Raw genomic sequence first — 25,574 nt, 5'->3', positions numbered from 1 at the left:
ACACAGCTACCCGGCTATGTACTCTCACTACTGCTTGTGACCATTATGGTTGGCACCTTTTCCGATGCCCATAGTGGGACATGTTTTGTGGAAACTTCGGATTTTACAGGACAACACATACCCACGGCAAGTGGAGTTGACAGAACTTCACTTGTTGGCCATACTATACGCTTATTCTGTTAGCATTTGGGTTCCTTATTCAGTTTCTTATGCCATGTATGTGTTTCATATACAAATTATATGTTTTATGCTACTATTACATGTATATTGTGGGAATATTTTTGGCAGGGAATCTCAGGTCATTTTCCATTTTTTCGATTTTTGCAGGGACACAACTGTCCAATGAGGGACTGTCCATGGCACATTGGGACAGCTGGTAACCCTGGTGACCATGCCCATGTCGCTACTGGGGTTGCCACCTTTTCCAGTTGCCAAGGTGGGATATTTCCGGGACTCACATCTGATTTTACGGGCCGACACATACACACGGTCACTATATAGCATAGAACTTCACTTGTTTGCCTAAATAAAAGCTTATTGTTGTGGCAGTTTGGTTGCTTATTCTGTTTCTTGTGACATTTAGGTATTTCAGTTACAGACATAACCAATTCATGCAACCATTACATTAAATACGGGATATCATTATGTCCTACAATCTTAGCACATTTGCCATGTTAATATTTTTTCGGGACACAACTGCCCATAGAGGGACTGCCCTCGCAAAGTGGGACAGGTGGTAACCTTAGTCGCTACCCCTATGTCGGTGCGGCGCTGACATGCTGCGGTACACCTTCTCTGAGTATAACCACTGACGGTGCATTGCGGGACAAACGCGGTCTCATGCGTATCCTTTGCTCCTTGGACGGGTACACTTAAGCCTTCGTGGGTTGTATTTGCTTCTCCGTTTAGTTGGGACGGGTACTATGTTGCATACTCTACGTGCGTTTCATTCTGCACGGGCCCTGGCTGCTGCCATTACTATTATGGGCGGACCGTGGCAGTCAGCACATTAGGTTGCTCACCGCATGCCGGCTTAGACACGCCTCTGGACGCATCCTACTTGGGCTCGCTCACGTATACTACGCACGTGTCTGTGGTTGCGGCGCACTCTCATTAATATGTATATGGCGCTACTACGCCGGCTATTCACTGCACCGCTGGCGCAGCCCTTACGCCGGCCTTGCGCCGAGCTTCATGAATCCCGGGGGAAATTTTTTACTTACAGAAAGTTAAATAACCCACTGCTAGCTGGAGCTCAGAAGACACGATTTATAAGGAAATTGCGGCAAACGAGATCTGGGGATGGAAGGCAGTGGAGGTGTATTATGGGTAAGGGGAGGAGTCTGGAGCTCGGAGCTGATGCTAGTAATTGCCAGCTCAGATCCGATACAGATCCGTATCTTACAGGCTGAAGACCAAATGAAGTAAACTACTTCAGGTCTGCATTTAGCTTGAATCTAATCAATCTAGGTTCTTCTTTCTGGAGCTCTAAAACTTCGTCATCCACTCGGGTTTAAAGTTTTCAGGAAATTGTAATGCATCACCTCTGAAAATAAATTGTTGAGCATTCTTGCTTGAGGTCTTCAACTATTAATATTTCATTAATTATAAAGTACGCATACAACGGTAGTACAACAGGGAAGAGGATCGTGAAAGTCAGTTGAGTATGTGTGCTGAGGTGTCATTTGTTACATCTTGTCCTTCCTTTGTGCACCCTACTACTGAATCCTACAAAATGGATGTTTTGGGATTTGAAATATCCCTAGTCTACTCAGGATCTGGGCCATGAAATATGTTTTATAGCAATCATAATTTTCCCCTTTTCTTCATTTCTGTAAGGAGATCTTCAGTTGTACGGCCATATAATTGTGTTTATAATGGCACCCAGTACCTGTCTTCAGACCTTCAATGAATGACTAAATTCTAGTCATGCATGCCTCCTTTATGGTTAATGCACAGACATTAACCTTATAGAAGCATTCCATGCATGATATATGCGTATTCAGTAATGTGTCTGCCAAGACTATCAGCAGCAGAGAATATTTTAGTATATTTTTTCATTCATTATCCGTGTCTATCAGGGATTGCAAAGTATTATACTCTTGTTCTAAAATGTATCTATGGTTCTGAATAATATGGGTAAATAATTTATGCTTCTAATTGGTTAGAGTAGGTACAAACTCTCTAACGAAACCTGCCTAGCACTCACATGTTTTTGTCAGGTAGCATGGTTACATAAGCAGCTGTCAAATGTGTTAATGTAAGGAAGTGAAGGGAAACTAGTGGACCTTTTTTCATCGACTACTACATACAACCTGTCTACTGAATATTAGTTGTCCATGTTAGGTTTTGAAAGGATCCCAGCAGATGAGATACTGCCCAAGTCAGAATGATTTTCTAAACTTATCTTTTATATTCTCTTTTTTTTCTTCCTCAGTCATAAGGTATTCTAATCACACTAAGTTTCCCAAAGGTGAATAACATCTTCTCATCAAATAAAACTTTTTACCAAAGGTGAAATCCTCTAAAGGGGAAAGGGGGGGGGTGAGATCTGAGGTCAAAGACATATGTTTATTATGGTTTACTATCATGTACTTGACACAGGTGTTTAAGTTCACCTGCACGAGTTCCACATGGCGAATGCTGTAATGTTGAAAAATAACATTACTGACTGTCCAACCTTGCCCCCCCACTTCTGGACTCATGGTATCACTTGGTGAGTTTTAGAGCAGTATGGAGTTTCAAGGCTTGGTGATTGTGTCGGGTATTCTAGCTTTCTCAGAATGGTTTTGAGCATTGCTGGAATTGATCTCGACCACCTGTGTGTCAAGTACATGACAACAAACTTTTATTACTGGTATCTCTGCTCAGGAATGACTCAGTTTATTTCATACAGAAATCCTCATCTAAAGATGATGTAGAAAAATAACACAGTTTACTTTTGTAGGAGCAGTAGCTGCAGTACTAAAAAGCACAGAGGAAAGGAAAGGACCGGTGCTGAACCTTTATTAGATGAATTTAGCAAACTATAGCACTGTGAACTGGAAGACATACTGACATATGAGCCTGTGCCATCTCTTGCACTGAACCTGAAATTTCTCCTGTGCAAAATGACAATAAACTGAGACTGGGACCTGTACATGCAGCTTGATATGCACGAACCAGCTGGGCTGGCAACAGCGACAATGAATGGTCTTTATTTTAGGAGTTTTATGAAAAATCATGAAATACTCCGTTTCTATGAATTTCTCTTTCTGGTGAAGTTTCTTGGTTTTGAGGTAAATACTATTATGAAACTGACTTTTCCCTTAAAGCCATTGGGTCAGTTAGAATCTCCGACAATAAAAATACCATGCCTTCTTTTTTATCCATGTTGGCTGATACAGGTAAAAAATATCTTATTTCATATTCCTTTAAGACCATTTCCCTGGAGCAAAAACCCTCAGATGTGTGCCTGCATTAAAGCCAGAGATGGAAAGACATTTTCTAATTGATTTTTCATTTTCTTTCTTGTTTTACCAGGCTTATCTTAACTTCCAAGTTATTCTTTACCTGTATTTATTTATTGCCTTGTACTTAGCTTCCTTCTTTTCTAACGTGCTAAAATTATGGGGCAACCCCCCTCCCTTAAAAAATAAATTAAATTAATAAAAATCATAACAAAAAGATTTAGGGACTGTTTTCCACAAGCACATTTCTTTACTAGTCAACAACAACAAAATACTTTCAGTTCGGCAAATAATATCTCACGGTATGAAACAAATAGTAAAATTTGAACAATTAACGGAATACAAAGTAGGGTGCAGCAAGACACCTAAATATTCACATTTCCACAGGGTTGAACCTCCTGAATAAGAGCTATCCAATTAATACCATGTGACAGTAACAGGTTTTCAGAATGCATTTTCCCTGCTAAATGAAAAACAAGTGAAGAACTTGTTTTATAGATGGTATCTATGTAAGTTGCCTTTTGCTACCTAGTGATAAAAGACAGATCTGCAGAAAGTACAGTTTTGTACCTACCATAAATGTAGATGTTCGAGTGCTAATACAGCTGCAGTCATAACAGATGGGTTCTCCTGCCGTCAGGCAGGTCCTTGGTCGGCCGAATTCCAAAGTCTAGGTCCGGCGTCGGTTGTCGTCGCTTCTTCCCTGACGTCAGTGCGACAGGGGTATAAAAGAACCAGCCAACGCCATTTTCTTCAGTTTTTCTTGCCCCAGATGTCAGTTGCCCCCAGAATGAAGGCAATACATAAATTTGTGTAATAAAGCAATGCCATATAATCAAAATACAGTAGTGCAAGCAAATACATCAAGAATGAATACCCCAATCAGGTTGCATGAGGAGATGTTCGCCAATAGGCCTGTCCCAAGAGGGGAAGGAGAGACCTGGACTGCAGCTGTATTAGCACTGAAACATCTACATTTATGGTAGGTACAAAACTGTACTATGTTCATCGTGCATACAGCTGCAGTCATAACAGATGGGTAGAATCCCAAAGCTAAGAAAGGGGTGGTAGGCACTAGGTGGAACTAGGAGGAGCCAGAATGCCCTGCAGGACTGCAGTGGCAAAGCCCGCTCTAGATTTGGAGTATAGTGGAAGGTGGTAGTGTTTGGAGAAGGTATGCACAGAACTCCAAGTGGCTGCTTCCAAAATATCTTTGGTAGGAACTCCTCTGAGAAAAGCTGCAGAGGTAGCCGTGGCCCTTGTGGAGTGAGATCTGATGCCTGTAGGTACAGTTTTGCCATGAAAAGAATAGCAAAAGCGTATGCAGTGGGCTATCCATTTTGAGATTGTCTGTTTGGAAATTGGCTTTCCTTGAGCTCCTATAGCATAGGACACAAAGAGCTGTTCTGACTTTCTGAAAGGCTTTGTTCTGTCCAAATAATAACGCAGTTGTCTGTGGATGTCCAAGGAATGTAGTAATCTCTCCCCTTTGTTTTGAGGATTAGGATAAAAGGTAGGTAAGTGTATAGCCTGATTCAAAGCTACCCTGGATACCACTTTTGGCATAAAGGACGGGTTGGTTCGTAAGGAAACTCTGTCCTGATGGAAGATGATAAAAGGCTGCACAACCATGAGAGCTTGTAGTTCCGATACCCTACGAGCTGAGGTAATAGCCAGAAAGAAAGCTGTTTTCCAGGACAAATATTGCAAATCTGATGAGGCAGCTGGCTCAAAAGGAGGCAAGGTCAGTTTTTCTAGAATGAAATTGAGATCCCAAGCAGGCATTGGTCGTTTCCTTGGGGGTTTTAGATTCTTAGCCCCTCTGAGGAACTGTCTTAAGAGGGGGTGAGAGAATAAGGGTGGATCAGTGTTGTATTCTGCAGAAATGGCTGAGGCATGGATTTTGATGGAGGAGAATGAAAGTCCTCTGCTTAGCAGCTCAGCTAGACACTGTAATATTTGAGGTAAGTTCAGTTTTCCTGGATCATTGCCCTTTCTCTCATTCCAGACACAAAACCGTTTCCATTTTGCTGAGTAAGCTTTTCCAGTAGACGGCCTTCTGGCCTCCAAAATGACATCCTGCACCTCCTTGGAGAGTAGGGTCTGTTGTGACGCTAAGGAATCTTCCATGCGGCTAGATTGAGTGTTTTAGCTGACTGTGAAGAGTTTTGAAGCTGTGTTGAGTCAGGAGAAGAGGCATTAGAGGCATGGTCCATGGTGGGGAATGCGTCAGGCTCCTCAGGAGTGGGTAGCAGTGTTGTCTTGGCCAGTCTGGAGCAATGAGAATCATCTTTGGTCCGTCTGCTCTGGTTTTTAATAGAACTTTGGGCAGCAGAGGAAGAGGTGGGAAGGCATAAACTGTCATTGATGTCTAACTGAAAGAGAGAGCGTCCACTCTCCAGGCCTTTGGATGAAAAATCCTTGAGCAGAATTTTGTCAATTGGTGATTTTTGTGGGAGGCAAAGAGATCTATGTCTGGCCTTCCCCATGCTTGAATTATCTCTGTAAAAACTTGAGGATGCAACTTCCATTCGTGTGGATCTGTCATATTTCTGCTTGGGTTGTCTGTCAGCGTGTTTTCCTTGCCTGGCAAGTACTGTGCTTGTAGTTCGATTTGTAAGTCCAGGACCATGTTCCAAAGTGACATGGCCAGTCTGCATAGGGGGTAAGAATGGGTTCCTCCCTGTTTGTTTATGTACCACATTACTGTGGTGTTGTCCGTTCTTATCAATAGTTGACCTGGTTGCAGAAGGTCTTTGAAAGCTATAATAGCATTTATTACTGCTAGCATCTCCTTTTGATTGATGTGAAGGTGCTTTTCTTTTTGGGACCATTTGCCCTGAATGCACCGATCTGTCATGTGCGCCCCCCAGGCGTAGTCCGAGACGTCTGTTGTGATGACTTGATTTGCTTGAGGCTTGTTGAATGGGAGACCTGTGTTTGTTTGGCATGCTTGAGCCCACCACAGAAATTCCTTTTGAAGACATGGAATTAGTGGTATTATTGTTTCCAAGCTGTGGCTGTGTTGAGACCATAGGTTTTTCAGGTACCATTGAAGTTTCCTCATATGCAGCTTTGCACATGGGATTAGTAAGATGCAAGATGCCATGAATCCCAGAGCCTGCAGGATTTTCCTTGCAGTCAGCCTGGTGCAATTTGCTAGTGTTCTGAAGTATTGAGTTAGTTGCCCCTGCTTCTCTGGTGTGAGGTAGGCCATCTGGGTGTTTGTGTCCAAGATGGCACCCAGGAAAATTATTTTCCGAGAGGGTATTAGCCTTGATTTCTTTTTGTTGACTGTGTATCCCAGAGAATTCAACAACATTATTACATAAGCCAGATGATTCAGAAGAATGTGCTTGCTGTCCATTTGGATCAGGCAGTCATCCAAATAGGGGTATATTTGTATCCCTTGAAGTCTGCAGTAGGCAATTATTGATGCCAGGCATTTCGTGAATACTCTGGGCGCAGTAGATAAGCCAAAGGGTAATGCAGAGAATTGATAATGGGTTGAACCTGCAAGAAATCTGAGGTATCTTCCACAATTTTGTCTGATGGGGACATGCAGGTATGCCTCCTTGAGGTCCAATGTTACCAGCCAAGACTCCTTGCCCAGCATGGGAAGAAGCTGCTGTAGAGTGAGCATCTTGAATTTTGGTACAAGTATTAATGTGTTTAGAATGGATAAGTCCAAAATAGGTCTCCAATCTTTTCCCTTCCTTGGTACCAGGAATAGTCTGGAATAAAAACCTTGACCTTGTTCGTGCGTAGGTACCTCTTGAATAGCTTTCATGTCTAAGAGATCTGAAATTTGTCTTTGTGCCTCTGCCCTTTGATTGTGTGGCAGGTTTGGCATGCCTCACATTTTTGGAAGGGTGTGAAAATGGAATCTGTAGCCTCTGTTTATAATGTCCAGGATCCATTTGTCTTTTGTGACAATATGCCAATTTTTTTGAAAATAATGCCAGTTTTCCGCCTAAGGGTGCTGCCATTTGAGTCTTGCTTGGCATGCAAAGGGGAAAGGCATTGGGCTTGCTTTCTGAATGGTTGCGAGTTATCCTCACCACCTCTTTGTGTAGGAGCTTGCCATTGTCTGCCTCTAAACGATCCTTGGGATTGCCCTCTGCCCCTCGGGCACCTGTATCTACCTCTTTGGGGTCTGTCCATGGCTGGAAAGGACCAATTTTTGGAAGGCCAATTTCTACTGAAATGTGGGGGTTGTACCTGTAGAAAATCTTTCACTGTTTGCATTGATTTAGCCTTTTCCTCCATTTTCCTTAATACCTCCTCAGCATTAGCACCAAATAATACATCCTTTTGTAGAGGGGCATCTAGTAATTTAGCTTTGACATGATCTGGTAAGGTTTGTTCCTTGAGCCAGGCATGTCTACGTATGACTGATCCTGTAACAGCAGCTCTACATGAGGCCTCTAGAGCATCAAAACCACATTGTAAGGTATGTTTACCCACTTGTTCTGCACTGTGCATCAAATCCTGCAACTCCTTCAAGTCTGGTTGTTCAGGTTGTGACATTTTACTTCTCAATTGTGATAACAAAAACTGTTGGTACTTTAGCATATGGAACTGACAGTTTAATGCCCTCATGGTTAAGGTGGCGGAGGTATATATTTCCCCACCTTTCTAAGGATCTGGAATCTCTCTCGGAAGGTAATGGGTTTTTAGCAGTGGAGGTCTTAATTCCCTTGGGACCCTGTGAGATGGTTTCTGGGTCAGCAGCATGGCTTTTGTATAGAAATTGGTGTGAGTCAGGGACTCTGTAGTACCTGTCAGGCTTGACTGGGGCTGGAGGTAGAGAATCCGGGTTAAGGCAGGCCTCCGAGTACACATCATCTAGTATGTCCAAGACAGGAGGTATAGCCAGAGGCCTGTGCTGAGGTAGCAAGAGAAATTCCCTAAGCCTTTTCTTGGAATCTGAGTAATCTTGGCCTACCCAGTGGAAGTGTTCCCTTAAGGTATGCAAAGTTTCCCCAAATGAGTAATCCTCTGGGGGGGGATACAGATGGAATGGACTCCTCTGCATCGGAGTCTTCAAAAGGAGAGAAAGAATGTTCCTGTTCATCAGACTGCTCTGGTATAATGGAGCCCTGATCAGAGGAGGGGGATTCTTCCTCCACTCTGGGCCTTTTGTCCGGGGGAGGTTGAGAACCCCTGATAAGAGTAATTAAATCCTCAGCCATTTTAAGCATCTGTTTTTTAAGCATGGGGCCTGGAGATGGGCCCTGTGTAGCTTGCCTCTTAGAATGCATGGCTGCTTTAGACTTCGTGAAAGCCTTGATGGAAAAAGAAGAGGAAGGTCTGAAGACACCTTGAGAGGAGGTAGACCTGTCCACAGTTTGAGATTCACCTCCAAGAGTGGCTTCGGTATCTGTAGTCGGGGCGTGGGCCGAGGAGCCTGCGACCTCGGGCACAGGAGACACCACCAATGAAGTGTCGTCGGTAGTCAGGGGCTGCGTAGGCGCCTCGCTGAGAACCGGACCACATGTAGTCGGCTTTGGCATGGTGTCGGTAGAGGCTGCGGACCTCGTGTGTCGGTCCTTATCTTTGCACTTTTTAGACAAAACTGGAGTCAGAGTATCCGACGACATAATATAGTTAAATGTTTTGCCAAAAAAATGCTGGGCAAACTCCGCCCGACACTTAATGGTGCGCTTATTGAATGTAGCAGAAAAACGACAGACCGAGACGTCGTGGTCTGGACTTAAACAAGGAATACAGAGGGAATGGAAATCCTTATGCGGTATTTGCTTCCCACATGAAATACAATTATTAACTTTGTCTGACATCGGTCTGAGGCAAGAAAAGTTTCCCCAACGGGGTACTTAGCTTTCAAGAAGACTTTGGTTGCAAAATTTTCGTAATTTCAAGAGCTGGCCGACCGGCACTTGTGAACTGCTTCTGCTTCCGGCACCGCGCGGCAAGAAAGACTGAAGAAAATGCCGTCGGCTGGTTCTTTTATACCTCTGTCGCACTGACGTCAGGGAAGCAGCGACGACAACCGACGCCGGACCTAGACTTTGGAATTCAGCCGACCGAGGACCTGCCTGACGGCAGGAGAACCCATCTGTTATGACTGCAGCTGTATGCACGATGAACATCACAGTGAAGGCAATGGAGTAACAAGTAGTCAAGAGGAAACAGGTGCAACAGAATTCATTTTGTGAGTTACTTCAGAGCCAAAGTGCCATAAAGCTCATCAGAGATTTCTTTTTGTAGTGTGTTCGTATAATAAGCACATGCCAATGCAGAGTATCAGCTTGCACTGAAATTGTCCTGGACCATTACAGGTTAATGTATGGCAAAAACAGTCATGTGCGAGCAAGATGCAGCAACTTGGCCATAATAAAAATTACACTGTTTCACAACACTATTTATTTTATTTTATTTATTTATTTTACATTTGTTTACCGGGATAGTCCGACTGGATACATGTCCATTTTCAGCGGAGGCCCGGGGAGAAAAGCTCCACAAAGACAAACTTACATAGATTACACAGAAGTTAGCAAACAATTATAAAAACAAAGTGATTATATACAATGGGTTAGTAGTGTTCCCTAGTAGGGACTCACAATTGTCATGGACAGACAATTAAAAGTAAAAGACACCAGACTGGAAGCAGAGCTTGGTGATGTAGTTACAAGTTATGATAATTGCAGAATATGCTTTTAGTTTATAACTTAATCAGGGTTGGTACATGGGCATAGCCAATTCACTTTGAGATACTGTTTGAGGTTTTTTTTGGAGGATTGTAGGGTTATATAGTTTGGCAACGAATTCCAGGCTTTGCCAATGAAGTTGACAAACAGGGATTCACCAGCAGAGTTATTAGCTTTGTGGATTTGGACCAGAAGTTTTATCAGCTGACTGTAGGGATCTTAGATTGCTATATGGCTTAATAATATTTTTAAGTGAGGGGGTATCCTCAGGGTGGTACAAAATTTTGTGCGCTATTAAGAGTTGATTGAATTGAATTAAGCTGGGCAGTTCTAGCCACTCTAGCTGTTTAAGGTTCTGGCAGTGGTGGGTTCTATAGGTGGAGACAGAGGAGAATCTGGCAATATGATTGTAGCTATGGGACAGCTTACCTAGTTCAGATTTGTTGAGGTTTGAGAGTACAGGCGAGGCATATGAGAGAGGAGAGAGTAGGTGTGATCGGGCGATTGCAGTCCTAACCAATGGGGTTAAAAATGTCTTATTTCTATACAGTGATCCAAGCTTCTTATTAACGGCCTGTATGGTTTTGTTGACCTGTAGGTCAAATTTGAGATAATTGGCTATGATAACCCCTAGCAGTTTGTTGCAATTATCTGGGGAAATAGAGGTACCACTGTTAGATGTGACAGAGAATGAAAGTGTGGTGGATCTAGAGTAGAAGTTTCATTTTATTGGGGTTCAGAAGTAGGCGTTGATTGGTGAGCCAGTTCTCGATAGTGTTAAATGTATTTTGGGTTAAGATTTGCAAGTCGGATGGGAAGGTGGCTGAGCAGATGAGAGTGGAATTATCTGTGTATTTGATGCAGGTGGCTTTGGGGATAGCAGTGTGGAGGTTGTTGATAAAAATAGAGAAGAGTAGTGGAACTAGTATGGACCCGTGAGGGAAACCAAGTGTGAGAGGCAACTGGCTGGAGAGTTTGCCCTGCCATTGTACCGTCTGCTGTCTACCAGTCAGGTAGGACTGGAGCCACTGGATAGCAGGCTTGTTGAGGGAAATAGATTTTAGTGAAAGAATGAGAAGTTCATGGTTGACCATGGCAAAGGCTTTTGATAGGTCAAGAAAGAGGGCAGAGGTTAGCCTACTGTCATTCCTGTTTTGGTTTATAGCAGTAGTAAAGGAAAGGAGGGCTGAGGTAGTGGTGTGGTATGGCCTGAAACCATGCTTGGAGTCGGATAGTAAGTTATTCTGTGAAATGTATTGCATTAGTTGCTTGTGTACACATTTCTCCATTATTTTGGCTAGTGGGGAAAGAATGTCAATGCGTCTATAGTTGGATATGTCTGAGGAGCTACCACCTTTATGGAGTGGGATGACATGAGATATTTTCCAGAGGGAGGGGATAGCATTTTCAGATAAGGTTCTGTTGATGAGGATAGATATGGGATATGCAAGGGCATCTGCAGCTATTTGCAGGTACTCTGTAGGGAGGAAGTCAGCAGCGAGGGTGGTAGGTTTTAGATTTTTTAGAAGTGTTTTGATAAAACTAGTGGATATTGGTTGGAAGCCAAATTCCGGGTGATTATTAGGTAGATTAGGCATGTGGTTTAAGTTAGAGGTGGTTAGTTGATTTGCTAGGGATTTGATTGTTTCAGTGAAAAAGTTATTAAAGGCGCTAGCTATTGTCTCTGGGGAACTATGGGTGTAGTTAGCTGGGATTGGGGTGGTGCAGTGACCTGGAGAAAGTAGTTGATTTAAGCCTGCCCAGAACTTTTGAGGGTTGTTGTGGTGGTTTTGTAGGAGATTTTCGTAGAAGCTTTTTTTATCCAGTAAAATAGATTTTTTTGTATCATTCCTGAGTTGACAATATTTTAGATGGTCAAGTGGAGCTTTGGTTGTTCTCCAGCTGGCCCAGGCTCTGTTTCTAGTTTTGATTTTTGCTTTGGTATCTTTTGTGAGCCATGGTGCTGTATTTGATATAGTTTTTATTGTACGTGCTGGAGCATGGGAATCAAGGATACTTAGTTTATTTTATTTACTCATTACTTAGTCATCCTTTGTTGACCAGGTTAGTCCACTAAGCTTGCAGCCTCTTTTCAAGGGAGACCTGAGGTGGTATTTATACCACTACGGGAAATTTGGCTAGGGCAACAGGTTTCAACAGGTGCTGTGGGATCTTTTACATTCACCTGAGCTACCAGCAACTGAGGTAGATGGGGCTTCAGTATAATGGCTCATCTGAAGGATGGTGCACTCAGTAGTGCAGCACCCCTCTTAGCTGCACTGCAGTGTCAGTGATCCATTTACCTACTGTGAGAACAGAACCCCCAGCCTTCTGCACAAAGGGGAGTGTGCCTCCTGTTGTGCTACTGACACTGCAAAAATTATGAATTACTTTTACATGCTTCAAAGAAGAAAAGTATCTTATGGAAACAACATGCAACATTCCACTCCATATAAAACAAATCAAATACACTTCCTCAAACTCTGTCAGAATGATCTTACCTCAGTCAAGCTAAAACATTCTTGTTTTGCAGTTTGATAGAGGCTAACCATCATATAACACTTTAAAATGATGGTGAAGTAATGTACATCATTATAAGCCTAAACATATGTTGTCCTACTTCTGCTACCTGAAATGAGCTGAAAAAATTGCTTTGATGTCTGTGATCATGAGCAAGCAACACCCTATATTTTGTTTTTGATATAAACTATTACAGAAAAATGCCCTAAACTTTAAATCAAGTTTTCAAGTGGGTATACTGCTGCAAGCTGTCTCAAATGTGCAGAGTGTTTTTTCTTGTCCCTTGCTTTTCTTCACCACATATAAATCAGATCGAAAGTGAAGCAGCAATAAAGCTGCTAAAGTAATGGCACTCGTGACATCTTTGGGAATAGATGCCTTTGACATCAAGGACAACTGCCCTCTCCAACTTCATGTCATTCAGCAATGGCTCACATTTGGTTACTCTTCAATCGGTACAATAAAGGAACAAGCTAACATTCGTACTGGATAAATGTACCTTTGAGGTGGCCACTAGCAATCTGTGCTCCCAACATGAAGGTAAATCAAACTACTGGCTTGTGCATGTAAAGAAAATCATCCCCAAAACAGGACTCTGAACGTGTTATTTCAAATTATAGAAGAGGAGAACATGGACAAACAAAATAAGGGACTACTGTGATAACTGAGAAAAGAACAGAACAGACAATGTAGTAAGCCACATACTGTCATGTAAGCAAAGTATGGTAAAACATTATGTAAACTCCTTGCAAACGTTTAGGCTTGCAAATTAAATGCCATGGAAAAGACAGATTCTAGAAGATTTTGATGTCATAACTGTCAGACTATCCACAATAAACACCTGAACAGAGCAACAACAATCCAGTAAAAGTGCAGCAAAATAGATACTTACAGTTCTGTTTTGTGTTGGTAAGATTTAGTCTCAAGTTGTCCAAGTGTTCCAGAATCTGCTCCAAAGTCAACTGTGCCAATTTACTGCTTGAACTGCGCAAACTATAAAGGAAATATTCTCCATAAATAGCAGTTTCTTCAACAACTAAAGCACTGACTTCTGCTTCACTAATTTAACAAAAAAATATTTTCCTTTATTGTGTGATATGTCAAACTACCTTCAAGAAAAAGAATCAAACCTCATGCTGAGTAACAACATGGATAGTCATTTACTTTGTTTAAATCTCTCACAAAACATCCACTTTAAAATTTGACAACAGGTGTCTGGTTTACTAAAGGCAAAATTAATGATGCTTGACAATTCACTTGAAAAGTGCCTACCTGGCAAGTGCAGCCCTCTTCTCTCTGGAGTAAAGAAGATAAACAACTGGTCCATCTTCTTAAACTCATGTACTTTTTCAAGTTGCACTTGAGAGCTGACAGTGCGAACTGAGGATGTGAATGGTCTTGGTTCCTGCCACCACAAAGAAAACCAGATCATCAATAGACTTATAACAGGGAAATTTTTGACCCCACCAAGGGTGGTTGCGTAAGTTCATCCTGAAGATACCAACTGTCCCTGTGAAAGACCATACAATGTCTCCATACACATCACAACTTGTATCTGGCTCAAATGGCAGGCTGGCAACCTATCAACCATGGGTCCCCATAAGGTGTGGTTTCTTCATAAGTTGATAAGCAGAAAAATAAAATACATTAACCATGACTGTGGCATAATGTATCATTTAGGTCGATTGCCTGAGGTAGGTGTGTACCACCAGTGAACAACCTAACTGGGGAGTTATGATGGCACTGTTCAAAAATGAGAACTGTTTTTCCCATTAGGAGGCACATGCCTGCAGAGTGGACAGCTTCATATGAGCCTCAAATCACCTGAGAAACCCACTACTGGCAAGTCCGGTGGAATAGAGTGATACACATAAGACGGATGCTGAATTAAAATCTGATATCTCCCCAAGCTATATGAGGATCAACACTGGATGGTTCAACTATAAAGGTATGAATTCTAAGCGCTCAAAGACTACTGTCTCCAAGCCAGGGACCAGAGTACTTTGTAACTCATACATACTCCTGCTCATGCTCATACTCGAATACAATTTCAGGCAAGCAGCTGCAGCACCTCACCTGAGCACATTACTTGAGTTCAAGTGAGGTAAGTGTACAGCAGCACTAGGGAAGGGCTGGAAGTGTACACTTTGGCAGCAAATGGAAAGGGGATTTAGGTTTAGAGAGCAATCAGGGAATCTAGATTTAGGAAGAGGGAGTGGAGTTTTAGGGAGTGATCAGGGAATTTAGGGTTGGGGAAGGGCAGAGTTTTAGGTTTAGAGAGAGGGAGTGAAGATTTAGGGTAAGGGAATGAAGACACTGATTAGGAACTGGGTGGGACTTTTAGGGTTAGAGTTACGTTTCTGGTAAGGCTATACAGTTTTGCAGGGTCCAGTCTGGGAAGGGATACATAGCTAAAAAAGATCGGGTTAGTTGGAGTTAGAACACTTTTCTTTTCAAGAAAGTGGGAGCAAACATGTGGATCGTGAGCTACTAGCACATGAGCACTTGTTGCAGACTCCCTTTGGCCATGATGGATACTGTTTCCTGCACTACTATAGTCCTTAAGAGTCTGAAATTATGTTTTTCGCAGTCTCCAGAGTTAACAAGACTGAGGTTTGGTCTATCATCAATGAACTTTGCAATAATCAATGAAATAACCAGGAATGGTACAAATGTGCACAGTGCTGTGTCATGTAGCTTAATAAAAACTTACAAAGATAGGATAAGCAGCCCAACCTCTTCCATAAAGTCTACATTCCAAATGATTTCTGAAGTTTAAGGGCACACTTCTGGCTCATTAACATGAAAGTTATATATCCATATACAACGCAAAGGAACCTCCTATGCCATGAGATTGAGAGAGGGTGTATTCACTATCTGCCTTGCCCTACTGCACTGAGCAGAAGAGAGGAAGAACTATTTTCTGAGAAGTAAAAAAGCTCCATTTTTAAATTAAATTTCTGTATACAGTGTTGGACAGAAAGGTAATTCACAAATCACAGTCCATTCTACGATTTCATAAAATACTACAGTGAACCAACAATACAGCTTAATTGACATCCCTCACCCTATCCACCCATCTACTTATTATGCCTGCATATCACAGATTAACATGGTTAAACATAATATTTGGCCATTCATGTTTATAATCTGAAGACATGTTCTCCACCATTCTTTGACAGGAAATGCATCTCCAAGCTTTTCATTTTAAAAGTCATGCAACTGGTGCTGACTAATCTATTCTCAAAAGAAATTAAGCGTATGTTTGGGGGGGGGCAGGTACTGTAAAATGAAGCCAATTTTTCCCCCTTCTAGCCAGTAAGACAATGTTCAAGCCCTACAAGTTTTTTTGGCATGGTCAACTACCTAAGCAAGTTCATTCCAGACTTAAGCCAACTTTCAGCACTACTCAGAGTGTTGACATGTGAATATGTATCCTGGTCTTGGTCAGAGCAACACCAAAGAGCATTTGATTTCCTGAAACAGAGGACTGCTAGACCGCCAGCGCTCAGATACTATGATGTTTACAAGCCAGTAACACTTTCCTGTGATGCTTCAAAATTTGAACTTGGTGCAGTCATTCTACAACCCTGTTGCCTACGCATCAAGAACTCTTAGCCAAACTGAACAGCAGTACAACCAGACTGAGAAAGAGCTTTTGGCAATTGTGTTTTCATGTTAGAAGTTCCATGACTATGTTTATGGTAGACCTATCTAAACTGAAACAGACCACCAACCATTAGTCACTATCTTGAGAAAGCCTATGCATTCAGCTCCAGCCAGACTGCAACACATGATGGTGAGATTGCAAAAGTATAATTTCAATCTAGTCTACAAGAAAGGCAAACTTCTTTATCTTGCTGATACATTATCCAGATCACCCAGAAATACCACTGAACAGAATGGCAATCAAGATTCTCATTTGACTGATGATTCTGAAGTCATGGAAGTGCGTAATATTTCTCCCACAAGTCTTGATGAGCTGAGAAATCACACAGCTACAGATCCAGCTTTACAGAAGCTCACCCGCTTTATCAATCAAGGATGGCCATCAAAGCAATCTAGTTTACCTTAAGAACTGCAACCTTTATTTTCCATACAAAGATGAGATTTTGTCTGACAAAAGTATCATAATGAACGGTCCGAGAGTAATTGTTTCAAAGACCTTGCAACCCGAGTACATTTCTGTCTTGCATTGTGGTCACCCAGGAACCGAATCTAACAAAAGAAGGGCAAGAGAGAGAGCACTCAGGCCTTCTAGGTCACAAGACATATGGAGAACACTTTCTTCTTGTTCAGTATGTAATAGTACAAAGCCTCATCAACAGAAAGAACCACTTCAGCTTAACCAGATTCCAGAACTACCTTGGTCGACAGTAACCACAGACATCTTCAACTGGAATGGTCAACATTATTTGGTGTTAGCAGACTCTTATTCCAACTGGTTTGAGATTGACCTACTTCCTAACCTAGCATCCAGTAGAGTCATTACTAAGATGAAGTGTCACTTTGTTGTTCATGGGAGTCTGCACAGTTATTTCTGACAATGGTACACAGTTTACAAGCCAACAGTTCCAAGAGATTTGCAGCAGAATAGGATGTTACTCATGTCACAAGCAGTCCAGAGTATCACAGTCAAATGGTTTTGCAGAATATGCAGGGCAAAGTGCAAAACAGTTACTTGAGAAGTCAAAACGAGATAATAGTGATGTTTTTCTGAATCTCAGAAATATTCCTCATGATATACACCTTGATTCACCTGCTCAAAGACTTCTGTCGAGACAAACCAGAACCACATTACCTCTCAGTAGTCAATTATTGGTTCCATGTGTCAAGAACAGCAGATCAGTGAAATAATCTGTTGAGAAAACGCCTATCCCAGAAGTCCTACTATGATAAGACCAGCAGACTGTTCAATTCATTACGAAAAGGAGAGGTGGTAAGGATGCAAACATCCAAGGGTTATGACTGATGATCGGAGTGGTGTCATGAAGAATATTGGTCCAGAGCTGAGATTGCACATTATAGAATCAGAAGGAGCAAATTTTAGGCGGAATTGGAAGCATTTACTACTGGTATCTGAGCCTACACCACAGCAGATAATCTGTGAGAAAGACTCTATCTCAGAGTGAGTTGGGTGTTCCAATTCCAGGGGAAGTTCCAGAGGACATTCCTGTTCCTGCGACAAATCCAGAAGTTCCTGATACGAGTTGTGTACCACAGACAGTCTCTGTTGATAAATTTAGTCCTAAATGTTATGTTACGAGATATGACCGAATCTCTAAACCCTGTAGCGGTTATGAAGCAACTTGGACATGAACATTGTGTTTTGTTTCCAATATACATAGTAATGAATGTCTATCTCTGATATTGTTTTGCATAAAGGGCAATCTTTTTAAGAGGGAGGATGTAGATCAATATGTGTGTATATACTTTTAAGAAGCTATCCAAGGGCTTGCACAAGTATATAAATACTAAGGACGTGCAAGTCTGACTGACATTTTGTAGTTAGCTGTTGAGATGTAAGCATGTATGCAAGTTCTGTCTAACTAGTTTGTTTGTATTTGATGATGCTGTTATCCATCCTGATATGTATTAAAGCATCTGAATGAAACCCCAAGCCTTCTTGTTTTAGGTATTAGAGGCAAACGACTTACACCTGTGGACATGGAAACAGCAGGATCAGATGGAGGACTTTTATAAACATACTTATGATCTTCAGGGACTTTATAAAACTGTTCTGTCATACTGATGACTGTAACCCCAAAAGATACTTCTTCAAAAGGAAAATCAGGGGACAGTGAAACTTTTTTCATCATACCTCAGGGTAAGAGGAGAGCGGATCTGGGAGGAATATGCTAAAAATTCCTCAAAAGAATCCAACTCTTCATCAGAAGAATCGGAATCCCCAGGTCACTCAGAATAGGTGGAAGACCAGGAAGCAGAAGCAGGGACAAGACAACCCTTGTCAGGGTTTCAGGGCCATAAGGGCATTAAACATCTCTTCAGTAAAGTCCTGCCACTCTTTGTAAAGATCATTATCCACAGAAGTCATATGTTTGATTTTCTGTTTCTTTTTAAAGGAACATCTGCTTTAACAAGTCTAGGAGGTTCAGACCCCTGGCTAGATCTGATGAGGGTACCAAGCACCTCTTCCCTAACTAATATTTGGGGAATCCCCCTAGGCCCCTCAAATGTAAGCAGCTATGCACAGCTTCAGTGGATATGCAGGTAGACAGCTCAGTGTCAACCTCCAACTGGGTCGAGGCAGAAGGAACTGGTGCCAGCACTGAACTGTCCTCGTGTTCTTATCCAACCAGAGGGGTATGTCCAGTGGAGGCTGGACAGGAGCAAGATCAGTATGTGATTTTTTTAGATTTCTTTCTTAAGTGGCAACTGAACTTCTTGGTGGGTGGATCGGCCACGGTATCCTGAGTCAAAAGCTTCAGACGTTGGTTTTTCAAATAAATAGACAGGGACAACAGTTGACTCTGTAGTGACTTAGTGACAAATGCCTGACAAATCTCTCACTATGTGCAGTTGTGTGCGGTACCTAAACAAAAAAAGCACTTCTCGTGTATACTTTTAATGGGAATCTGCCTCCCACACTCACATTTTCCCTTTCTGGATGACATGAAAACAAACAAAGGAGGAAAAAAGAAACTAAGAAACCCCAATGGGGCACTTATTTTTTAGAAGACTCAGTAGATGAACCAGCTCAGTGAATGGTATACAGACCAAATCCAGAGGTAGCATTCCGACTGGTGGCAAAGAAGTTCTGAGGACTAGGCATCCATACATTACACATGTACCACCTTACAGCTTATACATAGTACAAACATCTAACATACGATGCCTGGAAGATGTAAAGGTTTTGGTATGCTGGCTGGATGTTAGGCTATCCTGGATAAGATATTCCAACAGTAAAGAATACTGCAGCAGTGATAAAAAAGGACATCAAGTGTTTTGGGAGTGTAATGAGTTGGCAGATTTTAAAAATTCCCTGTGGAGTACTCTTTCAGAAATATTGGCTGAACAAATGGTTGTAACTAAGGAATTTTTTTTTTTTTTTGAGCTGGGACACAGGATTTGAATTGTATAGACATATTAAGGCCTTATTAAGTTTAATTCTGTTGACTACCAAAAGAGTAATTACTAGAAAATGGAAATCAAACTCTAAACCCACTGCATCTGAATTACTGAATATTATAAAAGAACTGGAAGATGGATCTTTAGAAAAGGAAAAGAGCAAATTACATAGAAATAAATATAAATTGTGGAAAAAACACACAGAATAATGTTCAGGAAGAAGAGGAGTGAAGTTTAAGATAAGACAGGAATTCAGCAATTTATGTAATGTTGGACTGATGATGGTTACAAGGAAAGAAAAGATATGTGATGTATAGTGCATGCAAATGGAAAAACATTTTAATATGGTTTCTTTTCAATTAATGTATGCCTGGACTAAGTCATAAGTGATAATTTAATAAAGGCGTTTAAAAAAAGATGTCACTCCATCTTCCTGCAGTCATGTACAAGTCATCAACATTTCTTGGTGCACAGGAGTAAGAATTAGATATTTCTATGACTACAAAATATATCACATTTAAGGATAGGTTGCGTGGGTACCCAATCTAAATGCCACTGCCACTCTGTCCAAATGCACACTCCAGAACTTCTACGAAAATGGCAGGAGGACAAAAGGACAGTCAACCGAAGACTTCAGCACGTCATCAGCTTGAACCTCTTTATAAACGAGGAGCTAACTGTGGATGGGTAGGTGTAGCTTCAGCAAGGAGAAAAATCACTGTTCTAATTAGCCTCCAAAGTGAGAGTTTCTGGATCCTCAGAGTTTCTGCCTTAGGGCACTAATGGAGGGGGAACTCTGCTTGTGCTAATTCCAGGATGGGTGGGACTATTCTCGACCAATGTACACAGACGTAAGTGTGTGGGCTTATAATACAGGCGGTGCTAATGTGGCAAGACCCAGTGGAGCCTCTTGAATCTGTGTCAGTAAGCCCTGCTGAATTTGGGGAGAAGAATCCTTGTCCCCGGTTATTTGCTTAAGCCCAAGCTAGGGTATATAACTACTCCAAAGCTGCAGGCCAGACATACCCATGCTATAGCCACTTGACTCTGGGACAAATGCTGCTCAGAGCTCATAACACACTATCTCCAAATGGCTGTTGGGACTGCAGCTCTGGTAGACCTCTCATCACCTACAAATGGCAGGTAAGACATAGACACTCACTGGTTGAGAGAATGATGACATCAAATGAGATCTGAGAGGCTGCTTTGAGCAAGGCCTTACCTGGAGGAAGACGCACCCCAATTTTTAGCTTCCAATCTTCTCTCAATGCTCCAGAACCAGACTGGGATCATATAAGGGACCTTTCTACTGATCCTTGTTGTCAGCAATTACAACACTACAAGGACTGAAACTGACTTCCCTCTTCTAAGCACCAAGTAGCTGGGTTGAAAGACTAGCATTAATGGTAGTACAATTTGTTGTGCTGTTCTTCACCAAGACAATAAAGGCAGCACTGATGTGGATTTATGCCTATGATCCGGTGGCCACAAGAAATGATAAAAATCTTTAGCTTTCTAGACATCAAACACACTTTCACAATAAACATCTGGATCAAATCATAATTCAGCAAGAAGAAAAGAACAGGAGTTTCAACATACCAAATCAAGGCAAGGTATTCTCCCCTAGCCCTGACCATGATGGCATGGCATCTGTCAGAAGGAGGCATGCGCAGCTCTAAGGACATGATCAAAGAAGAAAAACACCTTGAAAGCGAGAGGAGCAGAAGATGAAATTCAATTCTTATCCACTGCAGAAGACAAACAGCGTTAGAATAGGCACACTTCCAAATCCCAGCAGCGCTTAACACTGTCAAAGAGATTAACAATACAGTTTAAATTCTCATCCCTATAATGCCTGTGGACTACAGATCCTGCACTGATTCAAATGTGGCTGGCACAGTAAAAATAAAGTGCACTGCTAAAGTGCTAGACTAATAATACCAAGTTAAATAAACAGCGTAGAGTCTGCTCCAATGATAATTCACTAAGTAATGTCAAAAATAACAAATATGTACCCTCACAGTATCAGATAACTCTGCAGGAAGGCAATCAGCAGACAGAAATGATGGAATTTCCTCTTGAGATATCTCCAACTTAGCACGATTTATAATTTTCTCTACATAATGCTCTTAGATTCACCTATACATCACAAGGTGAAATATTAAGACTAGAAAGGTATATCCAGGCCTTGAGCTCATCAGCTTGACTACCACAGACTGGCTAAGTACAACATATGGGCTCATCCTTTGGGGCTGGCCTGCCTAGAATAAGATGGGAGGGGGACTGAGAATGGGCACAGAGGCTCTACAGCATGGTAAGTGACTGTTTCTCTTTTGTAATTCCTCAACTAAATCTAGGGGAGAGTGCCTAAAGGTAGACTCCAGCTGCATGGAAAAGTGGCAGCCAGGATGGCATGTCTAAGCTCAGTGTTTAAAGAGGACAGCCTGAGCCACAAAAACCTGCAAAGGCACTTGCTCAAGCCTGACTGTGCTGCCATGCCATCATCAGGACCCACAATTTCAGCAAGCCACATAAAAGTCCAATTAGGGAGACATGACAGGAGTCTTAACCTGCTTTTCCTTGACCGAGGAATCAGGGAGACTGAAAGCTGCTCCCAGTGCCTTATCCATAAGGAGTTAGTGTAACCTGGATAGGTTAAAAAACAACTGAGGTATCTAAATTCAGTGCGGCAGAGGAAATTACTCTCTGTCTCACTATACCCAAAGCTTTAAACTCTTCAGGAAAATAGCTTATGCCCACCCTGCCCACGGTTTTAAAAGCCTCCTCAGATGGAAGACAAGGTACCTTGGTTTCTGGGGACATATTATACCAAAGACAGCACACACAAAGATGTTTAGAGAGAATCTCATGCCATGCAGCTTGGGGGGTTGTAAAGGAAATTAGCTCTTTCAGGAGCAGAGTCAGAAACATTGGAAAGCTTCCTGTCAGCAAAAATGGAAACTATGTGCACAGGTTCTAGAGGAGGGATGAAGCAAAGCTCTCCTGCCATCTTTCCCAGACAGCAAATGACCTAATCATTGAAAGATTTTACTTGGCCATCCTGAAAAAAGCATTGGGTAATTGACATGCCAACTGGACGTGATTTACCCATTACCTCACTGTAGTGCTATCTTGGAGTTGTTATATTTAATTTGCAGGGGGTGTGGGGGGTGCAGCCCCTCATGGGGAGTGGGGTGGGGCAGAACATGAAAAAAACTTTACCTTTCGTGATGTTGACCAAGTAAAATCTTTCAATGAATTCCACTTTGATGATTAGGTCGTTCACTGAATAGGTAGTTCAACAATTAGGTATTTGATAAATTAAGAGTTTGATAATGTGATATAGACGAGAGCTGAACGGATAAAACAAAACCACTCTAACTACTGAAAACTGTGTGAACATTTTTATTTGCAAGGTTGTGGTTGACAACACAAATAACTTCTCCACACTTCAACAATAAACTTTCTTCAACAAACAGCAGATCTGATGATTGCTAATCAATGGAGTATGACTTTGAATGAGTCACATCTTCCAAAATGACAGTCTGTTGAAGGACTGTTCTGAAAGCTCTGGTGCTGTTGACTATGGTGGACCATTCTTAAATTGTGCCAGCAAGAGTTGCTGAAGCCAGGAGGAAGCAGGGATGAAAATCTTCTGTTGTAAATGTAGCCACCAAACACCAACTGGAGGAATCAAAAGACTGCTCCATCGTGCATTATAGCAAGGAAAGAACCCTGGCCACCTGATCAAAACAAGGGTGGTGCGGTTATCTGGGAAGCACCTTGACTCAATGTGGCAGAGGGGATGTACCTCTCAACAGTGCCTTATAACCTGCTACGGAGGAGGAGGAGGAGGACAGGCATGAACTCAACCCATCCCTAACTGAATGAGAAATGGTGGCATGCCCAAGAGACTGTTATATTCAGAAAGGTTTGATTAATATGTCTCTCCTCCTCATACTTTGCCTTCTTGGGTCTCCCAGCATGGGCATCCTGTCACACAAAGAACATTCCTACAGATCCTTTTACTGAGTAGAAACAACCACTGCCTCCTTAATGAGATATGAAGAATGCTTAAAGCATTCTTTGTTTGGCTGGGTTACAACACTTGGACTTGTGCAGGGTACAGAGTCATTCAACACATTGGAGTCCCTGAATTAGCAGAACCCAAGAACCACCTACTTAGTTGCCTACTGTTACAGCTTTCAATTTTTCTTCACAGCTAGAAGAATACATGACATGAAAAAACATACTGCATTACCTGCTGAAGCAGCACAGAGCATGTTTATTCATAAATTTATGTGACTTTATCTAATTCATCAGAATGTCGCCTGACAGTTAGACGTTGCCCGTTTGATTCTCAGTTAGAGCGTCTTCTGTGTGGCGACATGCGTGAATGGGCGTTCCTTCGTTGAAGGTTGTGCATTAGGCCTGGCAAGCCAGCATGTCAAAATCTACTGCCAATCATTAGCGGACCGGAGTTCCGCTGTGGCGACCCCTAACCGGGAAAAGCCGAAAGAAACAAACAATATATATACATATTTCACATTTGTTTACTGGGAAAGTCTAACTGGGGCATAAAAGAGCCTATTTTCAACAGAGGCCTGGGGAGAAAAGCTCCACAATCAAACATGGTATACAAACATGTGACAAGAGTGACCAGGGATAAAAGCTCCACAGAGTAATAGTGCATAAATATGTAAAAGGAGAAAGCAAAAGGCAGTATAGCAACATTAAGAAAGAACAGTATCACATTTGTTACACATTTTATATTACTTTGGAAAAAGAGAGATTATCTGAGGTTAGAATGTGTCTGGAAAATTAGAGAGGAGAGATGGGAGGGATAGAAACAGAAGAGGTGCAAGAGCGGAAAAAGACAGGAGAAAGAGAGAGAATAGTAATTCATCCTGGATGGGAGCAGGAGCAAAGCAGATCTTGGATTTACTCATTTAAAAGAGGAAATGTTAGAGACAGTTCTGACAGTTCCATATTATAGCAACTGAGTAGGAGTAAAGGCTTTGGCCAGAGGATTTGGTGGGTTTAGATACAGTGAGGAGCTGAAGGAATTTTCAGTCCGAGGGTTTGTAGACAATGTTCTGCATGAGTTGCAGATGTGAAAGGTGATTAGGAAGTTCAAGCAGAGTAAGGGAGTGTAATATTTTACAATGGCGTGTGCAGTTTGCACTTAAAGCAAAGATGATAATTTTGTTGTAAAAGCTTTCAAGCTCAATATTTAGGGAAGGTTGAATTGATCAGAATTGGGGCCCCATAGAATAGTGATGGTAAAAGGTAAGATTTGGCTAGAGTAATTTTAGTAGGTGCATTCAGGAAGTGTGCGTTCTTACATAGTAAACCAAGTTTCTGGTGAGCTTTCTTGATTTTGCTTTGAACATGAAAGTCAAACTTAAACTTATCAATTATTACACCTAGTAATGTAGTATGGGGGACTCTCTCAACTTTAGTGTCATTAGCAGACATCCAAGCAACCCCTACCATGAAACAATACCCACATAGCACATAGCTCACAAAGTCAGTGTGCCACACAGTCACAGCCCTTAAGGCTAAACAACACACCTAATACACTTGTAATAGGTCACTCTATTGTCAGACACACTGACGTCCCACTCACCAGGCTGAACAAGGAGAAGGTCACTGTAAGCTGCCTGTCGGGTGCCAGGATCTGCCACATAACGCCACATAACACAAGCACTCAGGTCACTCCAAAGCAAGTACAAATATGACTCCGTCATTGTCCATGCTGGTGTGAATGACCTGAGACGTACCTCCCTGGACTACATGAAAAAAGACATAGAGGAGCTCTTTGATCATGTAGCCCAGGCCGGTA

The 25,574-nt window shown here is 42.0% G+C and overlaps 1 protein-coding gene across 3 annotated transcripts in view; it reads right to left on the bottom strand.

Annotated features, from left to right (window-relative positions):
- INTS3 (integrator complex subunit 3) overlaps positions 1-25,574 on the bottom strand; it is a 2,345,436-nt gene that overhangs the window by 273,764 nt on the left and 2,046,098 nt on the right. For all 3 annotated transcript variants that reach the window (XM_044079970.1, XM_044079971.1, XM_044079972.1), the window contains one exon: positions 13,533-13,633. In XM_044079970.1, coding sequence (XP_043935905.1) covers positions 13,533-13,633 — 101 coding nt within the window. The remainder of the gene's footprint in view (positions 1-13,532; positions 13,634-25,574) is intronic.

This window comes from Protopterus annectens, chromosome 8.part0, assembly GCF_019279795.1.
Source record: "Protopterus annectens isolate FY-2018-M chromosome 8.part0, PAN1.0, whole genome shotgun sequence".
NCBI classification, from domain to species: domain Eukaryota; kingdom Metazoa; phylum Chordata; order Ceratodontiformes; family Protopteridae; genus Protopterus; species Protopterus annectens.
The sequence above is the reverse complement of the archived record's forward strand: the minus strand, read 5'-3'. Positions and strand labels throughout refer to the sequence as shown.